Source organism: Rhea pennata, chromosome 11 (assembly GCF_028389875.1).
Source record: "Rhea pennata isolate bPtePen1 chromosome 11, bPtePen1.pri, whole genome shotgun sequence".
In the NCBI taxonomy this organism is placed as follows: domain Eukaryota; kingdom Metazoa; phylum Chordata; class Aves; order Rheiformes; family Rheidae; genus Rhea; species Rhea pennata.
In genome coordinates, this window is record NC_084673.1 from 11461448 (window position 1) to 11478627 (window position 17180).

Consider the following 17180-nt stretch of genomic DNA (forward strand, 5'->3'; position numbering starts at 1 on the left):
ATGAGTCACTTTCGAATTCGTCCAGCAACACCTCAGGACTGTCCCGAAATCCTGCGTCTCATCAAAGTAAGACAGAGGAAGGCATCTGAGGCAGGGATGTAGTATCTTTTCCCTAAATTACTTCTTAAATATGTACTAGAATTTTTTGCTCCTCGCCATTACCAAAGTGAGCATTTTTCCCAGCTGTTATTTATACTGTTCAAATGATCTTGACAATGTTACAGTTAAGAATGCAAGATATGCTCACAGCTCTCACATAGCAATCTGAAGGTTTTCTGTATTGCCAATTTACTTCTCCTTTTCACTTACTTCAGTAGAAGTTGTTACCTGTCCCCCATATACATTCCTTACCTTTCCTCCAAGATTGTCCTCCTTCAATGATGTTTTAATCTTCTCTCTTTCAGGATTTTATTTTAAAAGTATGCAAAAATTAATCCAAGTGCAAGTACCAGGGAAAATAAGCTGAGAAAACGTAGAGAGTTACCAAATACAAAAGATAAAAAGATATGATTTAAATGTCACCTTCCCCCATCTACATTAGAATGCTGTGCCTTTGTAAACTCTTAAGCACAGAACCGCTCTCTCAACCCATAAATTCTTGTCTGTGATTTGTAAATATGGGAATGAATTCAGATGATTAAACAACAAAAGTAGTTCTCCTGATGTTCACAGTCATTAACCTTTTCTTACTCCCCAAACCTGTAATTTTCTGATCTATGGCTTGCAACAATCTTAAAAAGGTAACAAAGGCTCTATTAATTTGAAGCTTTAAAATTGAAAAAGAAAAAAAATGAGCAGAATATACAATAAAGGAGATGGTACTCAACTAGCAGCATAGACTGTTATGCTGAGCTGTATCACATTTCTGAACTTTGATTTCCGTGACTCCACATACAGCTTGCATATTATAAACTGTAAGACAAGATACATAATTTCAACCCAGTGCTACCAATATTTTGTGTTAAAACTGGGTTGCATGTAACTACATTTAAAAGTAAAGTACACTTCTATACTATTTCATTTTTGAACTGATAGAGCTACTATTTATAGGTGAGCTGTGCCTATATGCGAGTTCTAAAACAAACTGTGCAACCTGCTGCTAGACTGAGAACAGAATATTTGTGAGTAATTTTACATTACATTAAACGACGTTACTTTGCACCGACAGTAATTTTATGCATGAACACTTATTGGTCATTCAGTTTCCCTGAGACATGAAAAAAAAAATTAGAACACGATCCACTATTCCTCTCTTTGGGCATTCGTTCCCTCAACTGATGAAGTATTTATCCAAACATTTACTTAATTCCCATAAAAGCAAACTCCTGTTACTTTTTGATTCCTTACACAATCTTTACTTCTGTAAGCACTCACACAAATCTGTTCCTCCCTGCTAATGACTTCAGAAGCTGCAAAATTGAGGGAGAAGAGAGTAGATAGGGGAAACAAAGATTGGCAAAAGGTGCTCCAACTCCAAGTTGCTATCACTTATATTCCTTTTATCATTAAAATTATTTCTATTATTTGTTTAATGGATGATTTCTAGGAAGCTATGAATAAGCTATAGATCAACAGTTTGATAAGATACACTGTACAGTGAACACTTTGTTTTTCAAATGTTTTAACAGTCTTTATATTATGATGAGCAGGAAGCTTTAATGACCTTTATATTATGATGACCAGGAAGGAATGTGATAAGAGACACATTAGGATTGTAAATTCAAAAGAATTCTGGGAAGAGGGAAGTGGCCTCAGCTGCCACATGTACCCTGAATGTCAGCCCGAGCCAAGCTACGAAACAGGTGACAAAGGGAAAGAAGAGGGGAAGGAAGAGTTTCTCAAGCCTTTGAGACTTGAACGTATGCTTAGAAAGGTTTGCAGGGCAGGCTGGCCATCAAGCTAACTAATGTGGATGAGACTGGAGCTAAAAACAGAATCCTGTACTGATATCCGTATCTAGCATTAGTTTTCTGGTTTAATTTTTCTCTTTTTTCAGCCTTGTTTCCTGAGAAAGAGGAAATCCTCTGGCAAGGATGAATGGCAATCAAACAAGCTGACAATTCTGCACACCCCTAAACTGTCACCTCACCCCCTTTTCTCTTTTAGAAAGTTCTTTCAAAATTTTCTATATTCAACAACAAACTGTAACATTCTTTCTAAATAAATAGTTTAAAATGGGAAAGGGAAAAATAAAACTAACAAACCACACTCAGCTTCATGCCTTTTCCAATTCTTCCACTGTATACTAGACTGCAAACAAGGGAGAGTATTTTAATACTGACCTACAAAATAAAGGTTGACAGGCTAACATGCAAGAGTGATACCACAGTGCTCTTCAAGATATAAAGGCTGGTATTTGCAAAAGTTTAATCTTATTAAATTCATACATTCCTAAGCTTTAGAACTGTATTTCATGCTGCATTTCAACAGCATAAATGGAGTTGAATGTGCTGTAAGCAGAAAGGTATCCCATGAAATCATCTCTCAGCCTTTGTCACAGCTGTGACAGTACTGAATATGAGAAACTCGATTGTCAGATCCCAGTCAACAAGATCTGTGTTTTGAGCATGTTAAGGCTAAAAAGGCACAGCCATCACTGAAGGTCTTGACATACACTATGAGAATGGAGATTCTTTGTCTAGTATTCCAAGCACTGAGATCCTGAAGTCTGATTATTTGCTTAGATTAATCTAGAAATACTCCTTATTCTTAGTAATGCCAAATCATATGATTATGAGGAAGTAAATTAGTTATTGTAAATACATTTAATTGAAAGCCAAGGAGTCACATTTGCATGAAAATGTTTAACTGAATGATAGTTTGACAGCCACGAGGATGCAAATAAAATTTCCTGAAGCTTGAGAGTAGTTAAGATCACTGTTTCCTACAGAGTTATCTGGAAATAAACTGAAGAGAATTTGGGATGATATTTCTCCTTGAAACTATAGATTTTTTTTTTCCTCAGGTAGTTCAATTCCAAAATTACAGTGACTTTAGTGTCTCTAATTAAAAAAAAGTGCAATATTAATGCCAAGAATTACTTCGGTTGCATTGTACTCAGTTTACACAGTGTTGTACATTGCAGTTTTGGCAGTAGGCCAAAATTGTCCACTTTCCTGTGTTTCAATCTACATTAATTAGAAATAATTGTTCCCTGAAAAAAACAGTGAGTGCAAAACAAGATCCTGAATCTACAATGACCTCTGTGTGAATGCCTCTTGTCATTCTAATGACCTATATAGGAGTAAATTGGCATACACACAAAGTTCATGAAGGATTAACTTCAGACTGAAGTTACCATGCACATTAGTTTGTAGGATGGTGCTCCGGAAATTTCTCTGTAACTGATAAAATCTCAACACAGATTTCTTCCTTTGACAGGAAGGAGCTGCTTATGAACATAAACCAAATGCAGTTACATTAACAGAGGAAGGTAAACTTCAACCTTTACTTTTCAACAAATAATTATCCATAAAAATCAATGCTGAGCATATCACAGATTTTTAAAGTTTACTTCTTTGTTTGGAGGCCCAACCTCACAGCAGTTTAACAGAGTGGATTCTTTAGAGTTAAGACCTCCTCACCCTGCCATTACATTACTTCACAGCAGATTTCTGAATCACACTAAGCTTCCTCATCTAAGAGCAAAGAAATTCACATATACTTTACTAAAAAAGAATTTTAAAAGTGGTGCGATCCGCCATTAGAAGCAATGCATGAAGGTAAAGTAGAATGATAGAATCAGTAAGGTTGGAAGGGACCTCTGGAGATCATCTAGTCCAACCTCCCTGCTCAGCAGGGTCACCTACATCATGTTAGACAGGGTTGCGTCCAGGTGGGCCTTGAAGATCTCCACAGAAGGAGACTCCACAACCTCTCTGGGCAACCTGTGCCAGTGCTCCGTCACTCTCACAGGGAAGAGATTCCCCCTCACAGTCAGGCGGAACTTCCTGTGGTTCAGTTTCTGCCCATTGCCTCTTGTCCTGTCACACAGGACAACTGAAGAGAGTTTAGCCCCATCCCCTTGACACCCTCCCTTCGGGTACTTGTACACATTGATAAGATCCCCCTTCAGTCTTTTCTTCCCCAGGCTGAAGAGGCCCAGCTCTCGCAGCCGTTCCTCACAGGGCAGGTGCTCCAGTCCTCTGATAATCTTCACAGCCCTACGCTGGACTCTCTCCAGTATCTCCATCTCTCTCTTGTACTGGAGAGCCCAGAACTGGACGCAGTCCTCGAGATTCCTGGGGGCTGCCCTTAGCAGTGAAGACTGAAGCAAAGAAGGCATTCAGTAGTTCTGCCTTCTCTGTATCCCTTGTCACCAGGGGCCCCACCCCTTTCAGCAGCGGGCCCACATTTCCCCTAGTCCTCCTCTTGCTGCTGATGTATTTGAAGAAGCCCTTCCTGTTGTCCTTGACATCCCTTGCCAGACTCAATTCCAGCTGGGCCTTAGCCTTCCTCGCTGTGTCTCTACATACTCTGACTGCATTCCTATAATTCCCCCAATTAGCCTGTCCCTTCTTCCACATTCTGTGTATTTTCTTCTTCTGTTTGAATTTGGCCAAGAGCTCCTTGCTCACCCATGCAGGTCTCCTGCCCCTATCGCTGCACTTCTTACTCATAGTGATGCACCGCTCTTGAGCTTGGAGGAAGTGATCATAGATGTCTGAATATTAGCCAGCTCTCCTGTCTGTACACATGCTATATTCTTCTAGTTGACACTTATTTCCTCTTTGGTTCAAGTTCATAGCTGCTGAATGCTAACTTTCAAACATAGAAACCTCACGTTGTGTGCTAAATAGAACACCTTTACCCAGTGCTTTTAAATTTGATTAAAAGAAAGATGCATAAATGTAAATGTTTTTTAATCTGGTGAGCTGTTCTAATTAAATGAAATCATGAAATCCCTTTAATATAGTTAATATTCTACTGACTTTCTATTGCATGCTGATATTTTACTGAATGCAAGAGGTGCTAGGCACTTCATGCTAGGCCTCACAGAACCACTGCAGAGGTCATCAGCAAGGTTCTCTTTTCAGTGCCTGGCTAGATAACAACAAATAAAACAATGGATTAAGATTATCCCTCATAAACCTGAAGAGCTTTTTGCATTAAACTCCATGTACTCATTTCTTTCTCTTATCTTCTCAACTTCTAAATGTTCAGTATCAAATAGAGTTAGGCATTTTACAACTACATTCTAGGCATAGACTATGCCTGGACTAATTTTATTGCCTGAGTTATTCAACTAAAATAAAATTACAGAACAAGGTTAATGCTGGTAGCTGTTCAGTTGCTCATTAGCTTTAATCTTAATTTCAGATTTGCTTCAAGATGGCTTTGGAGAACACCCTTTCTACTACTGTTTAGTTGCAGAGGTTGAAAATGAGGAACAAATAGAAAGTAAGCTACAAATGTCTGAAGGCTTGCAAATAAAACATATAAAGGTTACCAACACTTAAAAATATGATTCAGCTTCAGTTCAGACCTATTATCTGATCACAGCATGAGAAATGCATGGTATTTCTTCAGTTGTTTCAGTAAAAGCAATTTCCATCAACCCATAAAGAAAACGGTCACAGAATGAACTGCGTCTTAGAATAATGATTTTCTGACTCTGCCCCTCAGAAAATTCTGAACTCCTGCAAGCCCCCTTTATTTCTTCTTAATGATGAAACTTTTATTTCCTCCTACTTCCTTTTCTCCATCTACAACCTTTTAGAATATACTGACATACTCATTTCTGCAATACAAAATAGGTCTGGTCACAAGATTCGAAAATCTAAAGCTTCTTCAAATAAAATAAAAAAAATGGGTAAAGCAATAGGATTTTCTGACTTTTAGATGTAATTCTCCTTACCATTTCTGTTTGGTCTGTACACTTGCTCATCAATGCTGTGGTAACAATAAAATAACTTCTAGAATGCTTTTGATTACAGTCTATCTTCTTGACTATAGCTTAGAAGCACATATAAGGTTCACTTCTTAGAATCTCCAGATGTCAAAAGTATATTCCCTGAAATAAAGATTAGCATTATTCATAATAAAAACTTACACTTTATTTATAAATATGTATTCTAAAATATATAAAAGCAAAATTATATAAATATATTAAAAATAAAAATATTAAATTTTCATTGTATTAATGATATGCAATGAGTAATATATTACTAACAGTGTACTATTGTAAAGTATATTACAATACAAAAAATTTTTTTATAGATATTGTATTTATAAATTATTTAAAATAAGAACTATATCATTTATGTTTTCCAGTACATGCTAATGTTTCCAGTTAAAGTAAGTACAAACTTTGCAGTACTCCACTTTAAGTACAGTTTCTGCATTTTAACGTCATTCAGAAATGCACAAAACCTTTACTATGACATAGCCTGACTCTTGAATAGCTATACTGCAGTTATTCAGGAATCATAAGGATAAAATCTGTCATGTAAAATAGCGACATTTCTTACTCCCTCACAATATTTTTCTTCTTTCAGGGAGTTACACTGTAGGTTACGCCATGTACTACTTTACTTATGATCCTCGGATTGGTAAATTACTTTACCTGGAAGACTTCTATATCATGGAACCCTATCAAGGTAAATTTAGTGCTATTGGTCTCATTCTTTTAACACTACATGAGTAATTCTTCCTACATGGATAAAGCCCCCCTTTCCCCCCACTTCTGAGCCATACCATTCTTAAAAAGAAATTATCAAAAGAAGTAAATAGAAGCAAATTTCAAAATTTAGAGGCATATACAATTGAATACTGAGTATTAATATCTCCTGCATATCACTTTGACGATTTATTTCAGGAATGCAGGTCACAGAAATTTCAGAACTTAACTGGTGAAGATTTTTTCCAATAGCAGCAAAACACGTGATTCAATCATGATTATCAATTAACTTTTAAAATGCATTAAAAAAAAAAGGTTGACAATTTACCCTACAGTTGAGACAAAATACAAAAGCAAAATTTCATTTTCAAAAATAAGTATCTTGTCACCCTTTATGTTCAGGTGCTTCACAATGATATCGCAAAATAATGTATCACAATCAATTTTCTGTAAATTAAAAAAGGAATATAAATAATCCAAAATCTCCACATAACTAATACAATCAACCATAAATGAAAAGCATGCAGTAAATTAAAAATATTTCCTTATATCGTTATGTGCCCCAGTTCTTTAAAAGACATATTCTTCAAAAGTATAATCTACATTACATAAAAATTAGCGTATATTCTCATTTTTTGTCGTACCATTGTGCTATGTAGTGTACATATAGTGTAGCGCATATTATTGTAATGCGAAAGAAACTACTGAATTTTTAGGTCAAACTGTAATTGAAGTGACTATAAAATGCCTCTCAAATGTATCAATAGAAGCGTTTCACAAACAAATCCATGTCCTACAATGCAACTTTTCACATGTACTTATGTGTTAATTTTTCTATTATTTAACAGGTTTGGGCATCGGATCTGAAATTTTAAAGATATTAAGCCAGGCACGTATGTTTAGAATGAGGATTCATGAGCATGGCATAATGCACATTTGATTTTGCTTTTTAAAAGATCAGTGGAAAGAAAACAAGATTGCAAACAATACAAACATTGCATAGTATCTTTACTACAAATTAATACAGAGATGTGGCTACAAGTTTCCATGTAGGTGTGCTACTTCCACCAGTGCAAGACTACTCCCATCAAGAGGTTTTTTAATTGGTTTTAATCCCAACACCAAATTAATTCCTAAGCCCTTCTTCTCCCAACAGATTTCTCCCTTCACCTTGGGAAGGCTTTATATAACCCACTGGGCACTCCACTGTCCAGTGAGGATTTTCTTTCCTGAAGTTCTGCTTACTTTCCCCTTTTGTATCATTAAACTATTGCTTACATTATATATCACCCATTTTTATTCACCTAACTCTTCAACCATTTAGCATAAGTGCTATTCACCAGGTACACAGAGTTAAACAGAATCAGAGCTTTTTGAAAGAATGCCGCAAGGCCTTATCAGCCATTTCCATCTATTCTACTCCGAGAACTGCTGTTGAACATTACCCTCCTTGATAACGGAGGAAAGGGAAGGATAATCAGGAGAGTTAGGAAGGCAGTTAGATTACACAGTAGAACTGTAACTGTTAGCCTACAGTAGGAGAGACAACACTTTGATATATGATACATTGCCACTTATTTGATCCTTACAATTCCCAGGCATTAGAATGTGGACTAAAGCTTAAACTGTCCTTCTTCCTCCTAGTATATAAACACAGTAGTCTAAATCAGCCTCCTACCTTTTCTCTGAATACGACACAAGATGACAAGAATTCTTTATAGAGAACTTGGGTCAAACATAAATTTCTTTCAGTTTCTGACTGTATCATTAGCAAATTGTTAACAAGCACAAAAATTCACCACAGTAGAATACTGTGGTCAGCACTTTATGCTATTGCCAATGATCTTTGCAGCTTTTTAATTATCAATATTGTAGAATAGTATCTTTACTATGTTACTTTCCAACAGACAACACTGCAGACCAACTGTAGCTGTATGCAGTTCCTTGTAGTTATCTGGAACAAGCCATCTGTGGAGTATTATATGAGATGTGGAGCTTCAGATCTTTCAACGGAAGAAGGCTGGCACCTTTTCAGATTCAACAAAGAAACGCTTCTCAGAATGGCAGCTGAGTAACGAAGAGTCACAGTCACCCTTCCATCATTTGCACAAAATCAGATTAATAACCTGATATAATCTGCCTTCCTTTTAGCAAATACAGCCCAAACATCTCTGCAGTTATCTGCATCTTTTTGGGGGGTATTAAGTACCTCTGGAATGATGAGTGTCTCTTACAATTTGTCTCACATAGGTGGACATGAAAAAGATTGACTGATGTTACTAAAGCATTATTTCAATGTATCATAAACCAGGTTTTACTGAAAAGTTCCTTTCACATTTTCTAGGACACAGAAATACAATTTAAAGTTTAGCTACTGTCATCCTGAAAGAGAGAACATACCTAAACAAGATGCCAAGTTTTTCATACTTTTCCCCCATTTTGTTTGGCTGCACATAGGGAAAAGGTCTTCTCTGACTGCATTCGTTTCAACTTGCATTGAAACCCAAGTTCTTTAGTCCCAGCTTGCATTGAAACCCAAGCTCTTTAGTCCCAGCTTGTCAAATGTGAAGATTTCTAAAGAACTTTTGTATTATTGACTAATCAGTTGATAGAAAAATGAAAAAGTTACCACCCTGTGTAGAGAATAACAACTATAAAGGAATCACAAGTGACTAAAAAAAAACCCAACCAAACAAAAAAAACCTCAAAAGTGACAGAAGACAACCTTATTACTGGAAAAAAGCTTTCACATTCTCAGGCCGTGGCTCACTCCTCATTTTCACCGATAAGAAATAACATTGCACACAGTAATATTGTTTTATGAGCTCTATAACTGTATTTCTCACACTCATCATCCATTGCTGTGGATATGAGCAATAATTTTGAAGTTATTTCCTAGAAAATGGTATCTGAGACTGCTCAATTCCCATTTAACCATGAAGCACAGTTCTATTGCAGTTTTGCCATGGGGAGTAATTTGAGACTGAATACAGCTTAGAGAAAGCTTTGTGCAGCATGTCCACTTACAGCATGAACTGCTTGGGAAATCAAGGGTTGTGACAGGAACTGCTTACATGAAGCATCTAGTTCTAGGCAGTTTAACCATCAGGAGAGCAATGTACCTTTTGCAGATTGTACCATGAGAAGATGTATAAGCACAAATGCCCCAACATATGAAAAGGAACAGACTACCATTTTGCACTACAGGTAGAGAGCAGGCTTTTAAATTCCACTCTTGGCCTGGAAAGGGCAGACATACCTTTGCTATCCAAATTACTTCTTCCCCTGTTCACCGAGAAGTAATTCCTCTGCATTATTCAGGACACAGTGTGAGACTATGACACCACAGTAAACTCCTACAAATTATCTAGATCATCTCACCTTTTACTGTTGACTTATGGTAGCACATCACTCAAAGGACATCAGCTATAATTTAAATAAAATCTAGGAATAGAGCAGAAGGTTTTTTCCCATATTTTTAATCCAGAATCTGGTGAGATATGGAAATGCATAATATGATTTCTGCCATCCAGTCTTGCACTTGAAAATGATCTTTTCTTCATCATCTTTACCTCCATCCTTACGTCTTCCTGTGTTTCCCTGGAGCTAGCATATGAAGCCTGGCCATCTAATTCTTCCACTCCTCTTTCTCCGATGGAATACCAGATATATCTTGCCCAGGAGTTCCTTGAAGTTTGATTTAAAATCCTCTAATTGCTGCCTGAACTGTGACAGTTGCCTAGGCCTTGAGAACTGATTAAAGAAACAAAACACATATAGTTCTAACTCAGCTGTCCCAAGCAAGTTTAACTGAACTCAAAGCAGAATTCTTCTTGAAACCCCATAATGTACTTATTCTACTTTCCATTGGACTCCATATAGATACACCACTTTGCCTGATATTTGGATTCCAAAACACCAATACATACAGTCTGTTCCTGAACCACACCTGAATAATCTCACCATAAGTGAGGCTATTATACAAGTCTCACTTGTGCTTTTGCTCAGTCATCATTTATGCTTTGTGCACATTCCACTATGCAATACTTTCTAACAAATTTTTAGTCCCACAGCGACACTAGGAATGTTGTTTGCATGGGGCATATATTTCATTAATTGAAAGATAAGACAATTCAATAGATCAAAGGACAAACTACCAGTACAATGTCCTTCTGCAGTTTGCATATTAGAAAAATACTGCAGTTGATACAAATGTGATTACCTCTAGATAGTAGGCTGATTATCACTGTATATGGATAACTAGCTGAGCTTTGCTCAGGCAAGATCACCAGATCTATTCCAAACCTTTTAAGAATGTTTTGAAGAGAAATGAAGGATGAACAAAACTAGAATGATACACGCAACCATAAAAATGATGCTTGAAAATTTCGTTATAGTAAACAACCAATTGCTAACCCTCTTAGACAAAAAGATAGGATTTCACAGAAATCCTATCAAGATCAACGGATATGGCATACAAATGCCAGGGAATTGAATGTTCATTGCTTATTACTACTTCTGCATTTTTTTAAATATTTATCTGCACCTTTAACCAATTAAAGGGTTTCTACTTTTAACATCCAAACCATAGGTGGTTTCCAACTTTCTAAACATGACTAGTGCACTCTATTTAAATTCAAACAATGTCAGTTTCATGGATTAGATAATTTGCATGCAGTTCTTCAGAGTATTAGAAGCAGTTGAAAACTAAAAATCTTTTATAGGCTATACATTAGTTCTAGTATTTGAGCAGGGTGACTTAAGTACTACAATTGCACTTTATTTAAGAGCTGAAAGAAAACTGAAACCAGAAGCCTCTGCCACATCAATCAATTGGTTTCTTTCTTTCTTTCTTTTTTTTAAATCAGGAACATATGAGCAGAAGTATAGAGATATTTACATTTTTAAACACCCTTTGTGAAGTGACATTTATTAACAAGCTTGGCACACAATCATCACTGTGAGGACACTGACAAATATCATTTTTTTCAGTGTCTCACTAATGACACTGATAATGAGTGAATTCTCACTAATTCTCAGTAGATAATTACTGTTCACGCATAACACGTCTGTTAACTGCCTCTTAGTAGTGAAAAACAAAATGTTCATTAAATACAGTCACATAAATCAACAGTACAAATCGGGATATAAGAAAATACCTTATTAAATTATACCTTACAGGGTATGTATCACAAGGATTACTTCTTGCCCTTTCCCCTACCCCTTATCTTTAATATTTTGCAACGATTTGTAAGCAGATGTCTTAGGTTCTAGTACTGTACATATCCACATCTTCTGGGCTGGATTGACCATGGTCCATAAATGCTGGGTCAGGTTTAAATTTTGTAGTCTTCACTGCCCCTGTTAGAGATATTAAAGAAATATTATATATATATGTGTGTGTGTGTGTGTGTGTGTGTGTGTCTGTATGTATATAGGTATATTTGAGCTTTAGAAAAAAGCTTACCAACAATTCTAAGAATTACCACATTACCAAACACTTAGGAATGATCAAAACACGTATGTTTTGGTTAAAGCTCTGTAAAAGATACAGGTTGATGAAGGCATGTTGTGAATCTTAGCGCAGAGCAGTGGATGGAGTGTGGGCCTTCCTCTTACTCTCTATACCTTATTACTACTTCCTGAACATGGCAGGTGAGGGAGGAAATATAATTCACAATGATGTTCTGCAATGCAGATGGAAAGGAATGGAAAGTTTGGGATCTGGAAGAAGCTTTGATTCATTCTTTGCCCACCATTTGCAGAAGCACAGCTGTCTCCTAAATCCCACTAAATCAGCATCTTCCTTGAAGCTGCTGCACTGCTACAAGCAACTAGTATTTCGATAAAAATTCCAAATAAATGCAAAAAAGATCATCTAGTTTCACTTCCTCATTTCCAAAATCCAGTGAACGAAGTTTTCGAAAATGTTACGGCTTTCCACCTATCCTGGATGTCAAGGCACTAAGACAGGCATGATTACAGACATTGTAATTATGTAATTAAGGATATATAAAGGTCAGTTTTCTAGAACTGTGCCTCCCAATATTGGTCTGCTTCTTTTCCAGCTACATTAGTTGGTTTAATAATGGATGTTACGTCCTCATGAAACCCTTGCCCTGTTTACACTAGAGAAAATGAACATCTCTGACAACTCAGATTAATGAAGGACATGGACATTTACTGGTTGTATTAGGGACATGAACTAACTAAACTTGTGAAAGCAAAGATACAAGATATCTGTATACATAAAGTTGTTAATGAGCTTGGCCTGAAGCAAACGTAAAAAGATATCAAAGTATTCTACTAACTAAATCAGAAAAAAATATAGGTACAAAGCAAAGAAAGATGCAAATGTATTAGTAGTGAAAAGAAAAAACTTCAGCCAAATATGTTCTGCTTGCTTTCCAGAAAAGAATTCTAGTAAAGGATACAATAAAAAGAGGTAAACAAGTGTAACAGATAGCTCAAATATTTCCCTAAATTGCCCTAATTGCCCTGAATTATTACATTTTAAAATAAATTCATTTTTCAGTGACAAAAAATTCTGCTTAATAGATAATTCTATTTTTCTTAACAATTGGCCTACCAAAATACTTGTATATTAAATATGCTGTTATATTAACTATTTGATTAGCTCAGCCACTTAAGATGCAAGAAGAACACCACCACACAAAACCTAGCAAAATAACATTAATGTCTACAGTGCATCATTTGTCAATTATATATTTTTCTTTTACCAATGTCTAAAGATATAACAGAATCAATACGAAAACAGAGGAATGAGCAGTGAGACACATCAGCCACTTTCACAAATAAAAACCCAGCTGCAATCCTTAATACTGTTCTTATGGTCTTCTGACATCAAAAGATAATACAAGATAAGTATTTAATGAAAGCACTTGATGTTATCTCTTTAGAAGTATCATGTAATTTCTACCAATAAGAAAGATTGTCTTTCATTCCCTGTGGTGTAGACTATATTATTTGTAAAACTAAATATCAAATAATAATTTTGATATTGTGGCACAGTCCAAAGAAAGAAAATCATCTCCTTGAAGCCCTGAGGTATATATAAAATTATATATTCTCAAGATCAATATGCTAAGAAAGTCTGTTCTATTTTGAAGCAAGGATAACTACAAAATAAAGTTTTGAAGTTTTGAACTACAAATTTGACTTGGAGTTGAATGTTGTACCTGAGATTATATTGGGAACTTTTAATTCAGCTAACGAAGGCAATGGATCTTTAGTATTTGAGGACTCTTCTGGAGAAGATTCTGGTCTGTCAAATGATCTTGACTTCACAGCAGATTCAGGTGACACATTAGAAATTTCTTTCTTTTTCTTATCCTCTTGTGCAAGTGATTTTGACTCTTGCTGCAGCTGTGAATCAGACAAATCAAAAACATGTGCATGGGTATATGCTTAACATATTACTGCAAAGTAAAGTTATCTGAAAGCTTGTCTTTTAGCAAATTATTTTCAGATATGACATCATAAAATGACATTCAACTAGTAACATCAAGACAGCAGCATGCAATGGACACAGCTGAAAAAAATAAAGCACATCAAAAAATCCACAGTTCATATAGAGTAACTTCAAATTTACTTATACGGAAGTTTATTTTGTCACAAGTGTACACTTAAGTCTGCTATTTTTTTTCTTTTTTTTTTTCCCACTGAGACCCTGTAAGTACTTCATAAGGAAGTCTAAGTTATTATTCATTCATAAATGAAGAACTTGGTGTCTTACACAGGACTAATATGTAGATTTTACAGACCAGTTAGTATCCTTACCAAAGTTATCATGATTTATTTTCTCATCTTATGTTAACACCCTAGCTAATTATTCTTTATTGATGAAAAACAATACATTGTTTTGGGAACACACTTCATTCAGAAAAAAGAGTTAATGGAAACTGTCTTTACCACATGAGCTGTTGTTTCCATATCAGTTTTTTGGCATTTATCTGAATCATATTTTCAAAACTCAGAATTCCATTTGTGCTCCTCACTGAAAAGTGAGGACTGCATAAAAATGTACTTCTTAAATACAAATCAAACTTCTAAATGTTAAAGATGACCAAGGAATTTTCATTTTCTTTAAAAACAGCAGAAGACATACTATACACAAAGCTGAATTTTTCCCTAGAAAGTACTGCTTTTGTTAAGGGTTTTCAATTGGGGTTTCCATGGGGGGGATCTTTCGGGTTGCAGAAAAAAAAAATTCAATTCTGGGATGTACTAACTCAGGTTCCATATGTAATTTACAGGAGGTAAATATTCCTCCCTACTTAGCGCTGGCAATGTTTCAGCTTATGTAACATGTCCAATTTTGAGCACTTTACTCAAAAAAGGAGAGGTAAAATAGATAAAGCCCAGAACAGGACAAAAATTATTTACAAGCTAGAAAGCCTGCTCTATAAGAAGTTATTTGAGAGAGTCGATCGTGTCAAAATTCATGATAATTTTTCCATATGTAAGAGGTCATTATAAAGAGGTCACTGATCACCTGTTTACTATGGCTGCATGAGGACAGGGTAAGAAAAAATCAGTTTAATCTGAGACAATTTATATCAATGGGTAAGAAAGACAGGCACTACCTGAAAGGATTATGAAATTTCCTTCATTGCGTGTTTATGAAAAATGTTGTCATATATCTACTCTAATTTTGTAGATCTTCTTTATCTTAAATTCAGTGGTCAGCTTAAGACTAGAGCTTGAATCAGAATGCATTATCTTTTGACAACCTCAAAAATGAGCTCACAGGGAAATGCAGGGTTCTCTTGTTCATTTTGTGTGTTTTGAGGGAGTACATAAGGAATCCCAGAATCTATCAGCCTGAAAGGTGTAACGAATATTATTGATTAAACATTAGCAAACATTTACCTAAACATTGTAGCTATAAAAATATCAGAGGGTTTTTGTGCCTCATTTAACACACATTAGTAATCTTAAACAGCGTCAGCAAAATGGTACTTTGGATTTATTTTTTATGAGTTACTGGTCGTTACTTCAGCAAGCCCTACCTTAGTGATATCTTCCTTTTTCACCCACAGTGAATGTACTGCTTCATATGTCTGATGGCTTACAGAAGACACCCTTTTCCCCGTTACCTATTTTTTTAAAAATGAATTTTAACAACAGCTTAACAAACACTACAATTCACAGACTATTCAAATGAAATAGATTTTGTTTGTACGAGAATATGCTTGATCCTTTACTCAGTAGGACAGATTTCAATCATCTGCATTTCAAGATGTAGGGCAACTCATGTTTCTCCTACATCAAACAAATACTAAATTATAAATAATATTTAAACTGTTGTAAGAAAACTAAAGGTAACAGTCACACACTACACTCACCCACTTGAAATGAAATAAAAACCTGATCAGAGAAGAGTGTGTGTCAATGTTAGCACAATAGGCTGGATCAGCTTTTGAAGAAATCCGAGCTTGTCTTGCTGTGTTTGAACCCATGTCTTTAAAAAGTCAAAATCCATCAGTCTTTTCACAGTTTTAGAAGATTATTTTTATAATATTGCAGTAACTAGGGAGTACCTTTACAGAAATAAAGCACTTCAGGGCTCCAACCACAAAAACTGCCAAAGTTCACATACAATGTAAGTAGACAGGAAACAAGGATTTGGTCTCCTGAGTTAGGTCACAGCATACTGGGTGGCATTCCCATTCATCTGTGTGTATTCCAGTCCTGAAATTTAATTCTTACAATAATGAGCCAAGAAAGTCCCACTATCTTTTGAGAAACCATAATCTTAATTGATTTGCATATCAAAAAAAAAACACCACTTCAGGGCAGTTACATAAAAGGCTGCCTAAAGATTTTAACTACACTATAGATCTTTGCATTATCTTCTCAAGCACTTTGGAAGTGTAAGCACACAGATTAAAATTAGTAAAAACCACCACTGCTTTATCATGATGTCAAGTTACAGATTCAATATTAGTTTTGTTTTTCAAACAGATTTTACAACAATGTTCCATAAAGTTTTCTGTCCAGACTAAAGTCTGATCATTTAAGTAAATTCTTGGTGAAATCCTACAACTAAACAGAACTACTGGAACTAGATTTTCCTACTTCAAGGATTTCACAAAGAAGCACAGTTCAGAAATACAAAGTCTGCCAAGAAACTAAGATGACTTCTTATGAAGTAATAGGTGCTTTTTAAATAGGAAATACTTGTAAACTGAAGGAAGAGGTACTGAGACTTTATATTCTGCTTTTCAATTCACTTTCTGTATAGAAGACAGTTGTGTGCAAACAATTCTTACATGCAGAAAATTAAATAAGGCACAGCTTTTCTGCATAAGCAGCCAAGAAATATTCTAACCAGGTAGACAAGAAGACAGTAAATGGAAAACAGGGAATTCTAATAAAAAAACCACAATTATATAGTTTTTCAAATATCTATCAAAAAATAAAAAAAATCTGGATTTCAGCAAAATAATCATATCATCTGTATTTAGTTCTTAGAGAAATGAGGATTTAAAATTGAGATGCTGCACAACTGTGTTTTTAAATTCAGCCATTTTATTCA

The 17180-nt window shown here is 35.4% G+C and overlaps 2 protein-coding genes across 4 annotated transcripts in view; one reads left to right on the forward strand and one right to left on the reverse strand.

Moving 5' to 3' along the window:
• On the forward strand, positions 1–8694 carry SATL1 (spermidine/spermine N1-acetyl transferase like 1). Its single transcript, XM_062584478.1, has 6 exons — positions 1–66; positions 3382–3433; positions 5320–5400; positions 6498–6599; positions 7468–7508; positions 8527–8694. The coding sequence occupies exons 1-6, from the start codon at positions 1–3 to the stop codon at positions 8692–8694; spliced, it is 510 nt and encodes a 169-aa protein (XP_062440462.1).
• Positions 6779–17180, reverse strand: part of APOOL (apolipoprotein O like) — a 22332-nt gene continuing 11930 nt past the window's right edge. For all 3 annotated transcript variants that reach the window (XM_062584476.1, XM_062584477.1, XM_062584475.1), the window contains exons 7-9: positions 15652–15738; positions 13819–14005; positions 6779–11980 (exon numbers count right to left, since the gene is read on the reverse strand). In XM_062584476.1, the coding sequence (XP_062440460.1) occupies positions 11883–11980; positions 13819–14005; positions 15652–15738 (372 nt within the window). In that variant the 3' untranslated portion in view covers positions 6779–11882. The remainder of the gene's footprint in view (positions 11981–13818; positions 14006–15651; positions 15739–17180) is intronic.

Bases quoted from the DNA above. Each gene is read 5' to 3' on its own strand.
- SATL1 (XM_062584478.1), top strand. From the start codon at position 1: ATGAGTCACTTTCGAATTCGTCCAGCAACACCTCAGGACTGTCCCGAA. The intron at 3,434-5,319 runs GTAAACTTCAAC...TCTTAATTTCAG, and splicing joins AGTTACATTAACAGAGGAAG to ATTTGCTTCAAGATGGCTTT. The intron at 5,401-6,497 runs GTAAGCTACAAA...TTCTTCTTTCAG, and splicing joins AAATGAGGAACAAATAGAAA to GGAGTTACACTGTAGGTTAC.